The sequence below is a fragment of the Falco rusticolus genome, chromosome 2, assembly GCF_015220075.1.
Source record: "Falco rusticolus isolate bFalRus1 chromosome 2, bFalRus1.pri, whole genome shotgun sequence".
NCBI classification, from domain to species: Eukaryota; Metazoa; Chordata; class Aves; order Falconiformes; family Falconidae; genus Falco; species Falco rusticolus.
The window spans coordinates 37438784-37456456 of record NC_051188.1 but is presented as its reverse complement, the minus strand read 5'-3'; the positions used below and the strand labels follow the sequence as shown (position 1 = coordinate 37456456).

General features: G+C 36.9%; 1 protein-coding gene across 4 annotated transcripts in view; it reads left to right on the top strand.

Moving 5' to 3' along the window:
• DIAPH3 (diaphanous related formin 3) overlaps nt 1–17673 on the top strand; it is a 245621-nt gene that overhangs the window by 17050 nt on the left and 210898 nt on the right. For all 4 annotated transcript variants that reach the window (XM_037376822.1, XM_037376821.1, XM_037376820.1 and 1 more), the window contains 2 exons: nt 6564–6737; nt 12360–12464. In XM_037376822.1, coding sequence (XP_037232719.1) covers nt 6564–6737; nt 12360–12464 — 279 coding nt within the window. The remainder of the gene's footprint in view (nt 1–6563; nt 6738–12359; nt 12465–17673) is intronic.

Here is a 17673-nt window from a genome sequence, read left to right as displayed (position 1 = left end):
TGCAGTCAGTCCAAAATCAACTCTGAAGGGGTGAATACTGCTTATCAAGAGTTGTCATTTTACGTCTTTCCTTAGTGTACTATATGTCGTGGCTTTCTACATATTTTGGGAGTGCCTAGAATACCAATAATAGTTTCAAACAGTGAAGAAGATAATTGTATAATGCTTGATAGCAGGTTTGTGGGTTTATAGCCTACATAAACTCAATGATCTTAAGGGTCAACCAAGATGACTATGAAAAATTCTAGCATTTTTTTTTTGAGTAGCAAAAATTGTTCCTACACTAACAATATCTGATCTTACTTGCAACGTGGCTCTGAGTGTGTGAGCCTTGTTGGGTAAAATAAATCCTTTGTTCTGTGAGGGAGGGGAAAATGTAAGAGAGAAGATGAATTCTGTCACCCAACAGACAAGGCTGCTGTAACTCCATGCCTGGCAGGTCCCACCAGTAGTGAGGCTGAGAGTGTATTCCTAGTAGGCACCTGCGCAATCACATGCATGCAACATGCATGTATGTGCGTGGCAGGCAACAAAAGTCAACACAAACAGCACAGTGGGTGTCATCCTGTTGTACTCTTTGGCTGATGAAGTTGAAGATCCATTGGGGGAAACATATGATGTGAATCCCTCCAACAGGTGGGCTCACAAGCTCACTACCTGGTTGCTGGCCCCCAGATCCCAGTCTTCCATGTGGCTGGCACCTGGGTACTGTGAGACCCTGAGCCTGCAGGCTCACTTCGGTTGCAGACAAAGACCTCCTTGCTCATGGATTCATGTGTGTGTGCATACACAGATAGAGCTCTTTGGCAGCTGGTGGGGCTCCCCTGGCCCCTCTGATAGGCAACTCTCCTTGTGGCCTTGTCTCTAAGAAACACCGACGTGCACACACAGACAAAAATCTCCATTGGTCGGCTAGGTTTCCCTTCAGCTGTGTGGAACTGAACTTCCCCAGTGGCCTCCCCTTAGAGACTCTTGGGCACAGAGAGGTGCGTTTCCCAATTGACACCTACTCGCCCCCAGACCCCTGAGCCTATGGTCTCTCTGGCAGCTATCCAGAACTTCATTATTCCTTCTTTAGCCAGCTTGTCTGTCATCTTGCCCTTACAGATACACATTCCCCACTTCCAGGCCATTTTGCCTTTTCACTAGCTGGTCCAGCTTGATAGTTGCTAGTGATCATTTGCTTGCCACCCTCACTGATTGTAGTTGCTGGCACCATGGACACAACTGAGGTCCTACCCAAGTTTGCTGGTACTTAAGTTCTCTTGCTCTGGTCTTTCCAGTTGCTGAGCTGTGGTTCTTCTGACTCGCGGTCTGATCCGGTTGCTGACACATGGGCCTGCATACACACACGTGCACATGAAGTAGAGGGTCTCACCCGGGAAAATAGTTGGAAATAGGATATAATTTAAAGATAGGACAGACTGTGCTGGTTTGGTACAAGGCATAGCCAGACAAATGTGCCAACTAGCGAACTGTTTAGACACAACTGGCCCTTTATTCTATCATGTGTCCATGCTTCTTCCTCTTCAAATCACCGAGATCCATCCTTTTCCCTGCCTTTGGTTCTTCTCCTAAACATGTAAAGTAAGTCTTGCACAAAATATTTTTCCTCTTCATCCCATAATATGTCTTATACCCGTAAGCAGTAACCCCTCAGTGTGAAAGGTGTCCTGGAGAGCTGATTGTGTTGGCTTATGGTGTGGCTGTCAGACCTGGACCACAGGTCAGAGGTTTTGCTGGGGTAGTCTTGGGATGAACCTAGACAGCACATCCCTTCCTCTGAATCAATAATTTGGGTTCCTCCTACCTGCTATCGTGCTTCTGTATTTATCTGGGCTTGTGGAGATAAGCCTTTGATGAGCTAATGGTTCCTGTGATGAGACCAGTGAAAGTATTATTTCAGTTCCACCACCCACCATTCTCTTTCTGTGGTTTTCTGTTTGTGTGCAGATGGACTTCTTAGCACATAGCCTTAAGAGACAGTCCTATCCTTTAGTCTTTATCCAGCTGCATACATCTCCTTTCCCCTTTTTCTTCATAAGGATTATGGGCATTGAAGAAAGCTTTTGATGTGTCCTACCTGTGTCATTTGCTTTCTTTTGAGTCATTTAATGTGGCTCTGTTGAAAATATATTCATTAAAAATTAAATCTTTATAGAATTTGAATATTGCTCTGATGATACCATTTGAAATAAGCAGTCATATTTTCTTGTACTTCTACTAATAAAAAGGTGTAGCTCAGATCTTTTTGGCATTGTGTGCACAATGTTTTATATTTAAAGTCATGTGACAACAACATCATTCAATAATCACTTGGCAGACAAGATGTGTGAGACAACTTTTCCCTGTGTGGATGCTGTCAGCATTGCTCCTGTGTATATACAGTAATTTGCTTTGTACCTTATATGTTGCTAGAGCTTGTCAGTAGGGTTTGGCTGCTGTACTTCTGAAGCTGTAGTTCAGGAAGCTTTGTGATGGAGCAAAGCAGTGGAAGGAACACTACTGTTAGACAGTTTTAAACCCTATTACAGTGCAAAGGGGCCATAATAATAGTTTCTACCAAGGAGAATCTTCAGGCTGGTAAATGTAAAATGTTACGAAAAAGCAGTCTCATGATAACTCATTTTGAGGTGTTGACCATAGTTTATTCACTGTGTTTCACTTCTGATGTTAAGAGTTTTTCAGTTGCCTTGCCATTTTTGTTTCATAGAGGATTCAGATTGGCAGAATAAACTATACTTAACAGATGCTCCAGTCTCTGGAAGTGGGAGGCATAAAGACATAAAAGCTAAAATATATGCAAACAGCCCATTGCTTTAAGTTCATGAGAAAAGACTCCTGGGGGGATCTAGTCTTAGGAATGAAAATTGTGTGAATTATATTTTTAATAGTGTCTCTGATGCCCTAGTTAATTTTTGCTTATCTTTTCCCTCCTCTTCCTCTTCTTTCCCACCAAAGATACCAAACCCGCCCCCCCCCCAAAACCCCACCCACACCAAAAAACAACAAACCAAACCCAAAGCTAACCAGACCAAACCCACCTGCATTTTGACCAGAAGGACTTAGGACTGTCTTGGTTAGATTTTGCTAACAAAATTGTGGTGTCTCTGCATTATTTGTAGAATTATGCTTACCTCTGGATAGGAAAATCTTTCTATCTTTGAAAGTTTTTTTTTCTTTTTAGTTACTTTCACTTCTTTCAATATCACATAATTTTTAAACTTAAGATGACTATGGAGCCTATATTGTGGTTATGTGAGCAGTTCAGGTTTTTTGGTTTTTGTTTTTTTTTACAATTTAGAATAGTTTTTAGTGAATATTTCAGAAGTATTTTTATACTCTAATTATTTTACTATTGTTTCTTTTTAGATTATCTGTCTGAAATACAGTTTTCCTCATCTTCAGTAACACTGTGCTGTGATGGTAGAAATAGATTGTTGATTGAATTAATGAGGTGGTTAGAGATTCCTTGTAATGTTTTCATATAGTGTATTAAGAGTAATTCTAGCTTTCTCTTTTGAGTGCCCAGAAGTATTTAGTTGTACTCCTATTTTCTTCTTATTGCCTTTGAACTCTTAACTCTGGATAATTGACTCTGAGTTCCATCAGTGCATCAAAACAGATGTTAGGAGAATTTCAGAGACTTTACTGTGGAAATAATTTTCTATCAGGAATATACGAAACACTTAATTTTTTGGTTAATTTGAATGTTGGCCCTATAAAGACCTTCAGGGAAAAGTTTGTCCATTTAGGGGAATTCTTGTCCTAAAGCACTGTTCCTGTATGGGTCTATATGTATTTATTGGTAAAATTAAAAAAAGGCAGACATCTTTAGAAAAGGTAGAAGATCAGACCTGCTTTAAATTGTAGTGACACTTTGTAGCAAAGCTAACTAATTATTCTTCATTGGTTAGCCTGAATTAAAATGTTTTTGATGTAGCATGGAAGATTATTGAACTATATTTTTGCTGTTTCCTCCTCTCTGGACTTGCATTGCCAGCAGTATCAGTAATAGATTTCATTACAGCCAAGCAATGAAATTTCTGTTCTTTTTGTATTGTGCTTTCTGTGGACCGTGAAATTATTCACCTATATGGAATATTGAGAGGTGCTAACTTTTTTGAAACATTATCAATGTGTAATTCAAGAGAGAAGTGTCTGTAAAATACCCACACTGTACTGCTGTCCAGGTCTTGTTGTGAATTTCCTTTTTTTAATGTATGGAAATCTTATCTTTAGACTGCATTGTTTTAAAGTAATTTTTTTGACAAATATTTAAATGTGCTTATAATCCTAGTATCTCACTTTGTCTTCCATATTCTACCTGATGAAATATATTCCAAGAGTGTGCTTCCCTTGTTTGGGATGAGAGGTATAGGATATGGTAAATATGGGGAATATGAATTTTATGGTCTAATCTGTAATGTTGCAAAACATCTGCCATACAGTCTAGCATTCAAGAGGAGCTTAATAAGAAAGCATAAACTAAAAATGTGAACAACTTAAATAATCGCTTTTCAAGGTTCTTATCCCTGAATTGGTGTTGCCTGTTCCTAGTGGAGGAAGAATAGCTCTGGGACTGCATGGGGTATTTCATGGCAGAGACTAGCGTGGTTCTTCTGTCTGGCCAGAACCTGCTATTGCTGCTGCTGCATGGAGCAGGGGAAGGCAGGCAGGACATGGGGAATATGGACTATAAGGAAGGGTCTGAAATCTTGCAGGAGAGATGCAATAAGAAGTGTAGGGCACACCCCTCAAACATAATTTAGTCAATTCTTTGCTGACTGAACCATGGGCTGAAATTTTTTTTCTCAACCAATACGTCTTCCTTCTACTCCTGATTCAAGTCAGTGTACGAAGAATCTTCAAATACAGTGGTTTGTTTCTTAGGTTATGTACTTGATAGCTAACAGCAGGGCATGGAGAAGCTACTGACTAACTTGTTTTTTGGAGCAGATGTGTTGCTTTTCATCAGTGCTCTGTGAAAGCCATTATTTGAGAAGAAAAACCTCTTATGATTTTTTTTTAAAAGATTTCAGTCTAATTGAAGTTTGCAGTCTGGCTTCATTCCGCCTTGCTTACCATATACTTCTGATTTTTAAAGACATAAGGGAAATTGCTGTCTGGTCAAGATGTAAGATGGTTTTTGCCACTGATGACTCTATACTTTACTTCTAATGTTGCTACCCTCCCTTTTGCTTTTGTTACATTCTCTTTCTTCCTCGGTCTTGCCTATGTAATTATTCCTGTAGTGTGCTTTCCTCATTGCCTGCTGGTTTGATGTGACACTGAAGGGCCCCATCATAGATGCTGGGCTCTTTTATGTTAATGTTATTTTAATTTTCTGCTTTTGCATGTTCTACAACAATGTGTGAGTGGCTTACAGTCTATTTCTGAGTTCCAAAACCTGTTTCTTTTCAGTTTTGAACAGGAAGGATTAAAGTCTTACTGTTTTTCCTCTAAACCTCTCTTCATGTATGTCTCAGTCGATTCTTGCTCTGACTAAAGTGGAACACTTGTACCCAATTTTTGCTACTAATTTTCTTGGCGCTCTCTGATCTTAATTCCACAGACAATATAATAACTTTACTTGTCATTTAGCTTGGTAACTTTGATGTATTTATTAAGTGATACCTCAAGATACTTATCTTCAAAACATACTGAAGCCTCGAATTATTTTTTTCATAGAATTTCAACAATGTAAGTCTATTGATATGGTTGAAGTCTTGTCTGAAATCTCTTAGGCATCAAATGCTGCCATAACTTCCTTCTGTGTTGATAAGCATAATATTGCTGTTCACATCTGTTCAAAAGGCTGCTACAAAGATAATTAATATTTAGCACATCTCATTGAGTGTCAGCTGCTTTTGTGCTCTGTTGGTCCTTGCCCATATACATTAAAATACATAAGCTGTAACAGTGAACATGTTTAAAATTTCACTTAGTAAGTTGTTATTGAAAAGTTGATAAATATGTAACCATTTAAAAAAAACCCCCAAATCCAAACCACTTTTTCAAAGACATTTTTTTTGGCCCTTGAAAGGGTAAGGTCAGAGTGGTTATCATGTTAGTGATAAATCCTAAGGATTATTAATGAGTGTATCCTACTTAGCTTTATTAAAGAAGCTGATGTTTTTTATGCTTCTCTTAAATGACTTTCTAAAGAATTGGAACACAGAAAGGCACTAAGTTTTGGATCATATTTTCATAATATGTTTTTTCATAATATGATTAAAATATTTCATATTTTACACGTAATGGTTGGGAAGAACACTTCATAAATTGGTTTTGTAGATATCTTTTCCTCCAAACTTTCTCTAAAATTCTCATGTTCTGCATGACTTCTCCATAATGTAATGGGATTCGGGTCTGTGAACTGAAGTGCTAGACAACTGACTGTTACATGTATCTTTAGGAGAACCCTTCCAAATTAGGCAGTTAAATAACAGGCAATTTACCACAGGAAAATGAGGATGTTTTCCTTCTAAGAACACCCATTTTAATTAGGGTTACATAGAATGGAAACAATATGTGATATGTTATACCTTTTCTGTTTTCAGTTGGATAGATTTGCCAGTATAAGAATTCCAGGAAGTAAAAAGGAAAGGCCTCCTCTGTTGCATATGAAGCAGTCACATTCTATGGAGTCGTCATCCACACCTATGGATACAGAAGATTTGGCTCCAAAACCCCTGTCGGAAAGAGAAATCATAGCATTGTTTGAAAAAATGATGGTAAGAGTCTTATGCTGATTTCTTTTGCTTAAAGAATGCCAACATGGCTAACTGACAGGTGGAGCCTTCTTTTGTGCATGTGTTCTGATCTTTACCTGAATTATTGTTGTTGTTGTGAGTTTTTTAGGGTGTTTTTCGGGGGATGAAGTCTTTGAGTTATTTTGACAAGGTTTTGCTCTGAATATACTTAAAATGGAAACTAGAAGTTTCTGGTTATTAGAAGTGAGTTTATGCAACCGATTTTCAGGAGGAACAAGAAACAGGGAATCCTGCTTGTTTTCAAGATGATGTGAAATGTTTACAGAGGGATTTTATGCCTTTGAATTTCATGACAGGGTTTTGTTCTGAACTTATATTCCATGTCACTCTGGCACAAAAAAACCTTAAGATTCTTGCCTCCAAAGCAGTATTTGTCTGCACATGCAGTCTCAAATTTGCTTTCTTCCTTAGCTGTCATTAACTGTGCTACAAAAGAGCAGTCACTTGCTGGAAAGATCATGTGGCATAGTTACCACCTCAGTAGGTTGAGGTTTTTTGTCATCATGATGATGATGATGATGATGACATTTTGGGCAATTGAAAACTAAACATGGAAAAGCCGTGAGGGAAGAGAGTGACTGCAATCTGAAGAGCACAAGAAGGCATTAAAAGAGGAGTGATGTCCAGATTACTATTTCTTTCTCTACCTCACAGCAAGTAACAAGTAACTTTTGAAACACAAAGGGACAACCAGATGCTGGGATGTGGAGGAAATTAAATGTGCTATGAGAGAAGTACCATTATGGAATTTTTATTTCTTAGTACTCAATAATGTTATATTAGTTTTGAAGGTTCTTTTGCACCACTATTGAGAGCTATGACTGAAAGGTAGTATTCAGTATTTTCATGGTTAAGCTGATGAAGGAGGGGAGTAACTTACTATATCAACTTTAGTATTTGTACTTGTTCTCACATAGTCCATTTTTCTTGGTGTGCTTTGGTGTCTAGGGTATTTTACTTCTGTTAAAAAATTCACTGTGAATGGCAGTTGCTCAAATGTTTGGAAATGGGAGAGTTGTTTGTTTTGGTTTTTTTTAGAAGTTGAAGGTATGCCTCCCTGTGCACGCTCCCTGCTACATAACTGTAGGTTGTATTTCTTTACCATCCCACAGAGATTCTGGTGTAGGATAGTGTGTGATGTTGAGACTATGTTTTAAAAAATGTAAACTTTCAGTAAATCCTCAGAAACCTATTATTGTGTGTCTAGGTAAACAGAAATTCTTATACCCTTGGACCCTGAAATAATGAATTCCAATTTTGTAACTACTTTGCAAAAATATGATGTAATGATGACATCTTGGATAATGTGAATGTTTTCCTATTTTCATTGAATAATGAAGCATTTCAACTGTCTTTGGTAAACTACTTTATCAATGTTATTTTAGCTATAACATGTAATCCAGAAAGAATTCTTCAAATTATCTACACTTGAATGGTCTAGAATAAAGCTAGTTTTGTCACAGTAGATTACATAGTTATTATATATTATATCCTCTAGTTTGCTGTTCTGATCAAATTAAGTGATTTGGGGGGTAGGCCAGTGAATAATTTAAATGTTGTAGCCAGGCTTTTAGAACTAATTTTGCACAAAATAAAAATAGTCAGGTGAGCAGTTTCCAAATTCTGAAGTTTCACTGAATGTGTTACATGATACTTTGGGTTTTCCTGGATGCATACTGCTTCTTTCTCTCACTCTTCTATGTAGTGGTATCCTAAGTGGTTTTGATGGCAAAAATTATGAAATTGCTCATAAAACCAGATAGTTAAACCTAATAATAATAATAGTAACTCTTATTTAGCTCCTTTTGTTTCTGTCAGTGCTACAAGGAAAATATCCATATGAAATGACTAATGCACATTTTCCAAAGAGGTATTGCTCACCTGTAGAATAACTTTAAATGATTTAAGAAAAAAAATATAAAATAATTGACTGGAAGTATTTTATAAACTAAGCCATGTCTGATGTACCCCTTTTACCATTGAATATTTCTAATACGTAGAAATCAATTGCTTCAATGATTTTTCATTTGTTAAAAACAATGTAGAAATTACTTCTTAGTGCATGCACAAAGGCAGTATTTCCTGTAAATAAATCAGCCATTTCATCTAGGATTATGGAATGTAGTTTGTACTGATAGGTTTCTTACTTCTCCCCCTTCTCTTCCCCCTTTCTTTTCTTTTTTCTAATGTGATTAGAAGTTAGGTATTTCTTGCAGGAAAAACAAGCCCTTTGTTTTCTCTTTGTTATTTAAGTTGAAGGTTTTTTTCAGAAAACTTAATTGCAAGACTGCAAAGTACAAAACTGCTTTAAACAGAAGAATGAACTTTGCAGTAGCTACAGGCTAATGTGGAAAGCTTTATTTTTATTTGCTTTTCTTCCCCTTTAGGTAGGATATACATGCATTTCAATGTTGTTACAAAAAAGCCCCAAACTGGCATATTGCAGGCAAGGTACTGAAGATGTGGTAATTCTCAGAAAACACTGAGAAAGATCTAGCCATATATTTTTGTGAGACTTAAAATGGAATACTTTGGTTTCGGTGTTCTTACATTTCTATTTATGTAGGTTTTAAAAATACAATTTAAGTATTAAATAAAATACAGCTACTCTTATTTAATATACAAGTAAAGAGTATTTTCATTTGAAGCCAGTGTTGCTATACAATTCTGTCCCTGGGGAAAGGAATCCTGAGGCACAGCATTCCAAAGACTTTTATTGGATCTTGAAGGAAAAACCCAAATTTATTTGGTAATGTCAAGCTGGGCTTGGGTTTAGTAAATCATAGTATGGGTTGTTCTATTCATATCTCCACGGAGGTGTTGCCTGGTAATAAAAATAGGCATAAATATATTGTTGGGCATTTAATAGAATTAATGAATTAAACCGAAATGTTACATAAAATGAGAAATACCTGTAACAAGATAAGATAACAAATGAAAGGCTAGAGGGAATACTAACATTGTAGCAATCTGACTTGATTTCAATTATACCCCCCCCATCCCCCATTTTAAAGCTAAGGAAATGTTTTAGATAAGGCGTAAAGATTTCTGAGCAGTTGATGAGAATTTTAAGTTGTAGTATTTTTCTGGCTCTGAAAGAATTTGTTATTGAAAAAATATTTATAAAAGTTCTTATTTTAAATGCCTTTTAGCAGTCCCCAGATCTTTACTGATAATATATCTATGTCAGAATTAATTGTTGAATTGTAAAAGTCTTGGCTAGTTGTGTAATTAAAGACTGAATGCTTGACTAGTAAATTAAAATATTCAGATTTGTTGTGTAACTGTTTTAAATTTTAAGGTGTCCACCTGACCTTTTAACTGCATGTTTAACGGCCTTCATGTACCCTTCCTTTGAGCAAGTGGTTACTTTAAGTTTTTGATTTTGAAATACTGAAGACACAACTTTTGTGCTTGATGATATGTTCTTTCTCATAAAAAAAAAAAAAAAAGTGCAGTGACATTTGTAAGCTTTGACAGAGACAGGTAAATATTTTTCACTTTTCTTCTAAATGGTGTGTACATACCAAAAAAAATTCCAATTTTTTATGTGTCTTGGAAGAAAATGATCTCTTTGCAGATAATACAAGATCCCAACTGTTTTTAAAGTACCTGTACCTGTATTTAAGCCTGTTTTTTTTAATTATTATTATTTTTATTTTAGTATGGATATTCGAGTCTGTCCACCATTTTTGGATCACACCAGGTTTCCCATCATTAAGTAAATCATAGTAGTTTCTTGTTTCACTTTAATCCAAGCAAAACTAGAAAATGCAGCATGCCCTTTCAAGATAGTGTCCCTGACACTTGATTTAGCATGTGGCAAGTTGCAAAATATTCAGGAATGCGTGTGTCTTTGTGGACTGCTGGAATTTTGGTTTAGGCATAAAGCAAATAGTTTCTCTATGAATTTTTTGATGATAGAAATGCAGTATTTTGAAGAACAGAACAATGAGAAAAGATGAAGCATGTGTAGCCTTCTTTCTTCCAGCCTGTTTAGACAAAGTTGTTTTGCATTTGTTTTCAGATGTATGAAGTAACACCAGTATACAAGTTGCCAAAGAGGCAAAAGATTGTGTTGTTACTGCTTGAATAAAAGAATTTTTTACAAGCATCCTGTACTTATTTGATACCAAAAATATAAAATAATATATTGTATATATAGTATCAAATATAAAAATATGCTATAAATACACTATATAGTATCAAATAAATAATAAAAATACTCATTTAATAATAAGTAAGAATTGTAATAATTTAAATGCATACTGGACTGAAGTGAGGAACTCTTTCTAGTCCTTAAGGAAAGGAAACAGTAACATGGTGGGTGGGGTGGGGTGGCGTGGGTGGCTGGGAATCCAGAATCTACACAAAATTGCCCTAATTGTATTTTGGAAGAAGTTCAACTTAAGGGGTCAGCTGTCTTCTTGCAGCTCAGATTTATGCAAAACTAAATGTTTCTAGGAACTGTCCTGGATTTTGTGCTATTCATTAGGAAAACTAGTGAAACACAAGGGAAGTAAAGTTTTAGTGTAGTATAAAATGTTGGTCTTCAGCTTTTTTTAGAATTCTAAGGTTATGAGTTTGTTTGCTCTTTGTCATTAATTTTTGCTTAGGTAAAATAGCTTTGATATCAAGATGGTTACCCACTGATTTTGTAGCATTGTTCCTGCCAAAGCTGCTGGGGATTCACCTCGTGAGTCTTAGCTGAAAATAACAAAACTGTGGTAATCCTGGCTGAGCTTGGGTGACCATAGTAGTACTGTATGCACTTGTATGTGTGAGTGCTTGAATTGTTTCTTAAAGCAATTTTTATTTATTTAAACCTCTAGTGTAATAGGAAATGTCATTTCTCACAGATGTGGAACTGATTGCAGTGATCAGAGCATTTCTAGGCAAGAGCAGTCCCTGTGTCAGAAATGTCAATGAATAGCTGCTGTGTGGCTTTGAATGTAGTTCTGCATCTGTTCTTTTTGACCTCTGCATTTACGTTGGAATGAATGAATTGTGATGAGGTTTTGATAGCAGTTAAAGCTGTTGATTTAATGATGAAATCATCGAGAATTTGGCCCTTAACCTTTTGCAAAGGTGAATATTATTTTGGAACCAATCTCAGTGCAAAGCAGATTCTGCTGCCTAGGATTAAGTATTTGGGAATTGAGGAACAGAATTATGGATCAAATGCATATATCACTAAAAAGATCTTTCTAATAGACCAGTTTGAGTATGTTTATAAATTATTTAGGTAGTGTTAAATAACTCTTTTATGTACTTTAGTTAGTGCGTGTGAAACTCTCCGTGATTTCTAGGAAGACATTATGCTAGCAATGGTTGTGATAGACTGGTTTATCCTGGCATACTTAACTGTTTTTGTCTGAGTTGCTAGGGAAGATGGATAAGGATTTTATGGTTTTGAGTGTCATCTAACTTATGAAAAGGTTGTATAAGAGCTTTCAGTTGCTCAGATTCACGTTGTAAGAAATTTTTGTGTCTTAATTTTGTAAAAATAAGTTTCATAGTTAAACAACTCTGTCATTGGATGGCATTTAAAATTACTTTTTTTCTTCCCCCTCCCTATTCTAGGAAGATATGAATTTAAATGAAGACAAGAAAATGCCACTGAGAGAGAAGGATTTTAATACCAAAAAAGAAATGGTGATGCAATATATTAGCACTGCTTCAAAGTCTGTAAGTAAATTTCTCTGAAGTACACAAAAAATGACCTAATGTTTGATTTATTTCCTATTGGAGGGAAAGTTTTGACTAACTTGTTTCTCATAAATGCAAACATTTTTAAAGGACATTATTATGTTGTTATTTTAGAAGCTGCAATGAAAGATACTCACTTGTACTTGAGGTGTATCTTCTGTACACAGAGCAGAACAGCATTTCTTTTTGCTAAAGATATGTGGCTATTAGTGGAGATGGAAAGATTCTCTAGAAAACTTCTTGAAAATGTTTGATGTGAACCTTTTTTCTTCTCTAGCTCTGTTTAAAAAGAATTCCTTTACTTAGCCTTTTTTATACTTCAGCACAGAATTAATGTTGTGATCCTATGTAGTAGTTGATAAATGAAAGTGTTGCACATGAACCCAATTAGTGTTCATTTTTTAGTTCTAGTGATAATTACTGATTGCTTTAGAGAAGTGCAAGGGGTTGTATACTGGGCAATTTAAGGATTAAGTTGACGTAAGAAAAACCGCTTTGTTTTTGCAAAGTGGGGACTGGCTGCAGTGCTAAATGCTGCAGTGCTAATACTGGTCTCAGATCTTTTGTTTGTTTTAGGATTCATGTATTTGATTCTCTGATTCTCACTGCTCCATGCACGTAGAGATACCAGTAAAAATTGTCCATATGTAAGTATAACTAAATACTGAGAAAAGAAGACATTAAATATAGTAATTTAAATGAGGTACACTTATTAGTGTGGTACTCTAGCACTTTTAGGAAGGTAGATGTCTAGTGCAGGACCTAACTGTCTAGAGATTGTTTTAAGATGAGCTTATCAAAACTAAGTCCTTTTATAGCATGAAAGTTCCTTTACACCAGAAGATTAAGAGGTATAGCCTGGTTTTATTTTTTTAGAGATATTTAATGGGAAATCAGGAAGCTTCAGGCTGGTAAATCTCACAACATTCTTGTAGTTTCTCAACGCAAACCAGCGTGTCATTCCCACACACTGTTGTCTTGCTTGTTTTCATAAAGCCCTCAACAGCATATTTTCCCTTCCATTCCCCTTCTCTGGTGCCAGCCCATGTATCCCCCTTTCTGCTGTAGGAGATCACTGAAGAGTAATTTGTGCAGGGAAACTCTTGTCTTTACTGAACTCTGTTTCTACTGTTGTGTCCTTACTGGAAATGACATTCACCCATTGTATAACTGGGAGGAGCAGTTTCTGTGATGCAGATTCAGCTGTTTGATACAGTAGTGCTGCAGACAAATTCAGCTTGGTGCTGGAGCTACTGGGATGGGAAACTCATTCTGTCACCCTTGCAAAATCTTTGTTCCTGGCATGCTCTTTCATGCTTTAAGTGTGTTGGACTGTTCCAGTGCCTTCTCAGTCTAGGGAGAATAGTGTACTTGGTTAATGTTTTGGTGTACCTTTGATTTCATAGAAGAGTGTCATACTTATTCAGAAGAGCTAAAGTGCCGTATAGCTCCTAACTACTAAGTACAACTAATCCCATCTCAGATGGCTCTTCCTATGAGTGCTACTGCAGTAACATCTTTTGATAGTTCATACTTCTTCAGCTTTAGGGAGACAGGTACTAAGCTATATTGTGTTGGGACAAATATTCTCATTCACAATTGCAGGTTTCATTTAAAGCAATTATCATTAGCAAACCTATTATAATTAAGAACAGAGGCTGCACCTCTAATAAATTGCTGAAAATGAAGCAGCCTCCAGTGATCAAAGTGGACTCCACTACAGTCAAAGCTTCATCATTGACCTCAGTATCAGGGTTTCTGTTTCTTAGAAATGCACAACCCCTTTCCAATATTCACAAAGTACAACTCTGTTACTGATACATCTAGAAATTATGCTGGGTTTGGTGGGGCTGTGCTCAGGTGCTTATTTATATACAGAATACTGTGACCCGCTTCTGTGTATGCATGCGATATTTAGAATGAATGCATCTTTTAAGGACTCAAAGTAACTTCAAAGTAACCAGAGTTCTACTGATGTGCATCGTCCAATATTCATTTCACTCCACTTTGCTTAGAGACTTATTAAACAGTTGGCTGAAAGTATGCTTCTGTATATACGTTTGTCTGTAAGTATGCTCTTAGCATCACTCTTTATAACAAGTTCAGGGGCTCCCTGTAGAAGAATTGCTCAGAATAAACAGTCTTGGGGCTTGGGATACTAGTAGTACTTGCTGGAAATTTGAAAGGTAGCCAAACATATGCTTGGAAGTATCATGCTAGTACTTTCTTGTTTTCTTGTAATGTATAGTGCTTAAATGAAACCTTTATTTCTTCCCTTAAAAACATTATCTTAGAGGTGTCTATCGCATATATAAACCATCATGGCTAGGAAATCCTAAATGAAATTTTTGCCTGTTGTGCTGTCATGTCTTATTTATCAGAAAACAGCAGGAGAAGGGAACAACAGTTGTAGTTAAAGGCTATTATGTGAGTGTGAATTCACATATATCAAAAGCAGTGTGGTTCTGTTTTTAGAGATTATGTCCAATGTATTTTCTGTGTTTTTTTGTTTGTTTGTATTCTGTTTGTATGCATTATTATTATTTGAGGTTAAAAGCTATCATATTTTTAAGTGCTATATAAACACAAAGTTGTTCCAGCTCAGAAAAGTTTTAAAAATCAGTTTCCATGTTATGGAGTTAATACTCAAGTGGAAGTAAAAGCAGTAGTTCTATAATGTTACTCTGCCATAAGTTTTGCTGTTCTGTATGTTGAACACACGCAAACTGGGGTTTTAAAGTGAGTTTTCTTCACAAGATTTCATTTACATTGTGCAGCTTACTCCCTTGTAATGTTTTAACTGAATTAATTAATGCTGACTTCATACTGCATCTGCTCACAGACCAGTTGTTCTTCAGCTGAGCAATTAAATTTCTAGAGGCAATGATGCCTCAAGATATTTCCTGTTTCTCAGTTAACTCGAGCGTTTTGAACTTAAGCAGCTTTTCCCATGCTGAAACATAGCTAATATAATCAGTTTCACAATTGCTACCAAATGCAGCCCTCATTTTATTTAAGCACTGGCAGATGTATCATATTCTTACTATGTTGCAAAACCTTGGTGTTAACTATGAATAAGTGGTACTTGGTACTGTGGGTGTGTTGTACAGACATTCACAGTTTATTGGCATCTTTTGCATATGGTAATGTTCAGGTGGGCAACTGTTGTTAATGTCTGGATGTTGATGTGGCTCTACATTGCTTGTGACACTGTCTTCAGAAAGGCCAGATGAGACTCTCTGAAATGTCATTCTAGTGAATTATAGTCTGGCTGGGCTTTTGTCCCATGTGACCTTTCCACTGTGCACATTGTTATTGATTATATGAAATTACTTTCCAAATATCTTCTAACCATCTTAACTATATGACTGTTGATGCATGGAAAGAAAGCAAGTTTACTGACTACTTATAAGTATTTTAGTTATATCCAACTTGGTCAATTTTACAGCAGGAACTACTGTGGGAAGTCACTGGAAATGACAGTTTCTCCACCCAGGATATTAATCCATATGCTTAGGCATACAAGTAGTGCTTATCAACTAGTCTATGCACTGCAGGAGCTGCCAGAAGAATTTCTGGGACTTTTTGAAATTTCCAGCTGGAGAGCTCCTGTAACGTTCAGTTAAATACTCTGTCATGAAGGCTGCTAGGAGTTTGTTTGGTCATCTTGTCTCTAGTCCGTCTGTTATCTCATCTGTGCAGAGACCAGCTGAGAAGATCCAAGATCACGTAGGGAACTGTATATGCTGCATATGCATGTAGGCACCGCCCTGATCCCCTATTACACCACAGTTGTAACAATTTCCTCCTCCTATTGCAGCTGTAACTCAGTTTCCCCTGATTGTGCCTCAGGAGTATGTCTTGTCTACTCTTAAAATGTTTGCGGATTGTTGCAACAGGATGGATATGCTCTGTATATAAGCTCTTGAATAACCAGAGAGAAACCTTTGTTGCCAATTGTGTGCTTAGCCAGTGAATTTGTAGTGTTTTGGGCAACTCATGGTGAAGTGGCTTTTACATTTAATATTTCATCAAGTCTGATGTTTAGTTCTTAATGTTATGAATGCTTTTTTGTTTTCTTTAGGATCTTCTACATTTAGCTGGGAGATTCTCTCCAGTTATTTTTTCATTCCTCTTTAGACATAGCTGTGTCAAAGCTGTAGGGGAGCTGAGCTTTCTTGCCTTACGGAAGTGCAAGCAATTATATCATCTTGGTGAGGAGCGTAAATTGTTTATGGAATAAGTTTGCCAACTAGATGTTTTTTGAGGAGGTAGTGTTCTGTTCCTGACATTTGCGGCGAATGAAGAGACGGGATGCAGCTTGATGCAAGCAAATGTCAATTTATTGTACAGAAGCACGCGTTTTTATACACTTTCAGAAGCTGCGCGTTTTAAACAGATTGGTTCTTGAAGCTAAGCATTGCATACTAGGCAATCCCTGACTGGTGGTTAACTACCATCAGTTAACAGCAAGGTGTTACCTTTCCTTGGCGCCATCCTTGGCGCCATCCGTCTCCCGCTCCCCTGTGCTCTGTAAACATGCCTCATCATGTTAATTGTTGTCTAGACAAGCTCGAGCACATTCCCCTCAGCTAACTGATTGCCATGCATGGTCCTAGTTTCCAGCCCGCTCCTGCAGACATTACCAATGCATGCTGTTAACTCTTGGACCCAGAGAATATCTAAAGACATTAAAGTTATTTCCCTTGCTGTGGGGCCTTTCTTACTTGAGTATTATGTGCCTATGAACTAAACACAGAACATGAAAGAAAGCTGAAAACACTGAGTTTCTTTTTGTCTGTGGGAACATTGGTTGTTACAGGAGTGGTTTTTTTTTTTGGTGTCTGGGTTTCCTAGGTCTCTAATTATAAGACTCCCCTCAACCCTCATCCCTTCCTGGCCATCTTAAATACTTTTTTGTGGAACAGAGTTATTGGAAGTGACTCTAAGTAAATAGGTATCTCCACTGATTCAGAGGCATGTTTGGAATGACATTCCATGTACCATGTGTACCAAAATACAGCATGATATGCTATATTTTCAGGGTGCTTCCAGGCAGTAGTCTGTTTTTTGGCATCTGGAACATCTGTTTCTCAAGCCTGAGGAAATATAGTTGGAACAGAGAGGTAGTACAGCTCCTGCAATGTTAAGTTATCACAGAGTCATAGAATAGAATGATTGAGGCTGG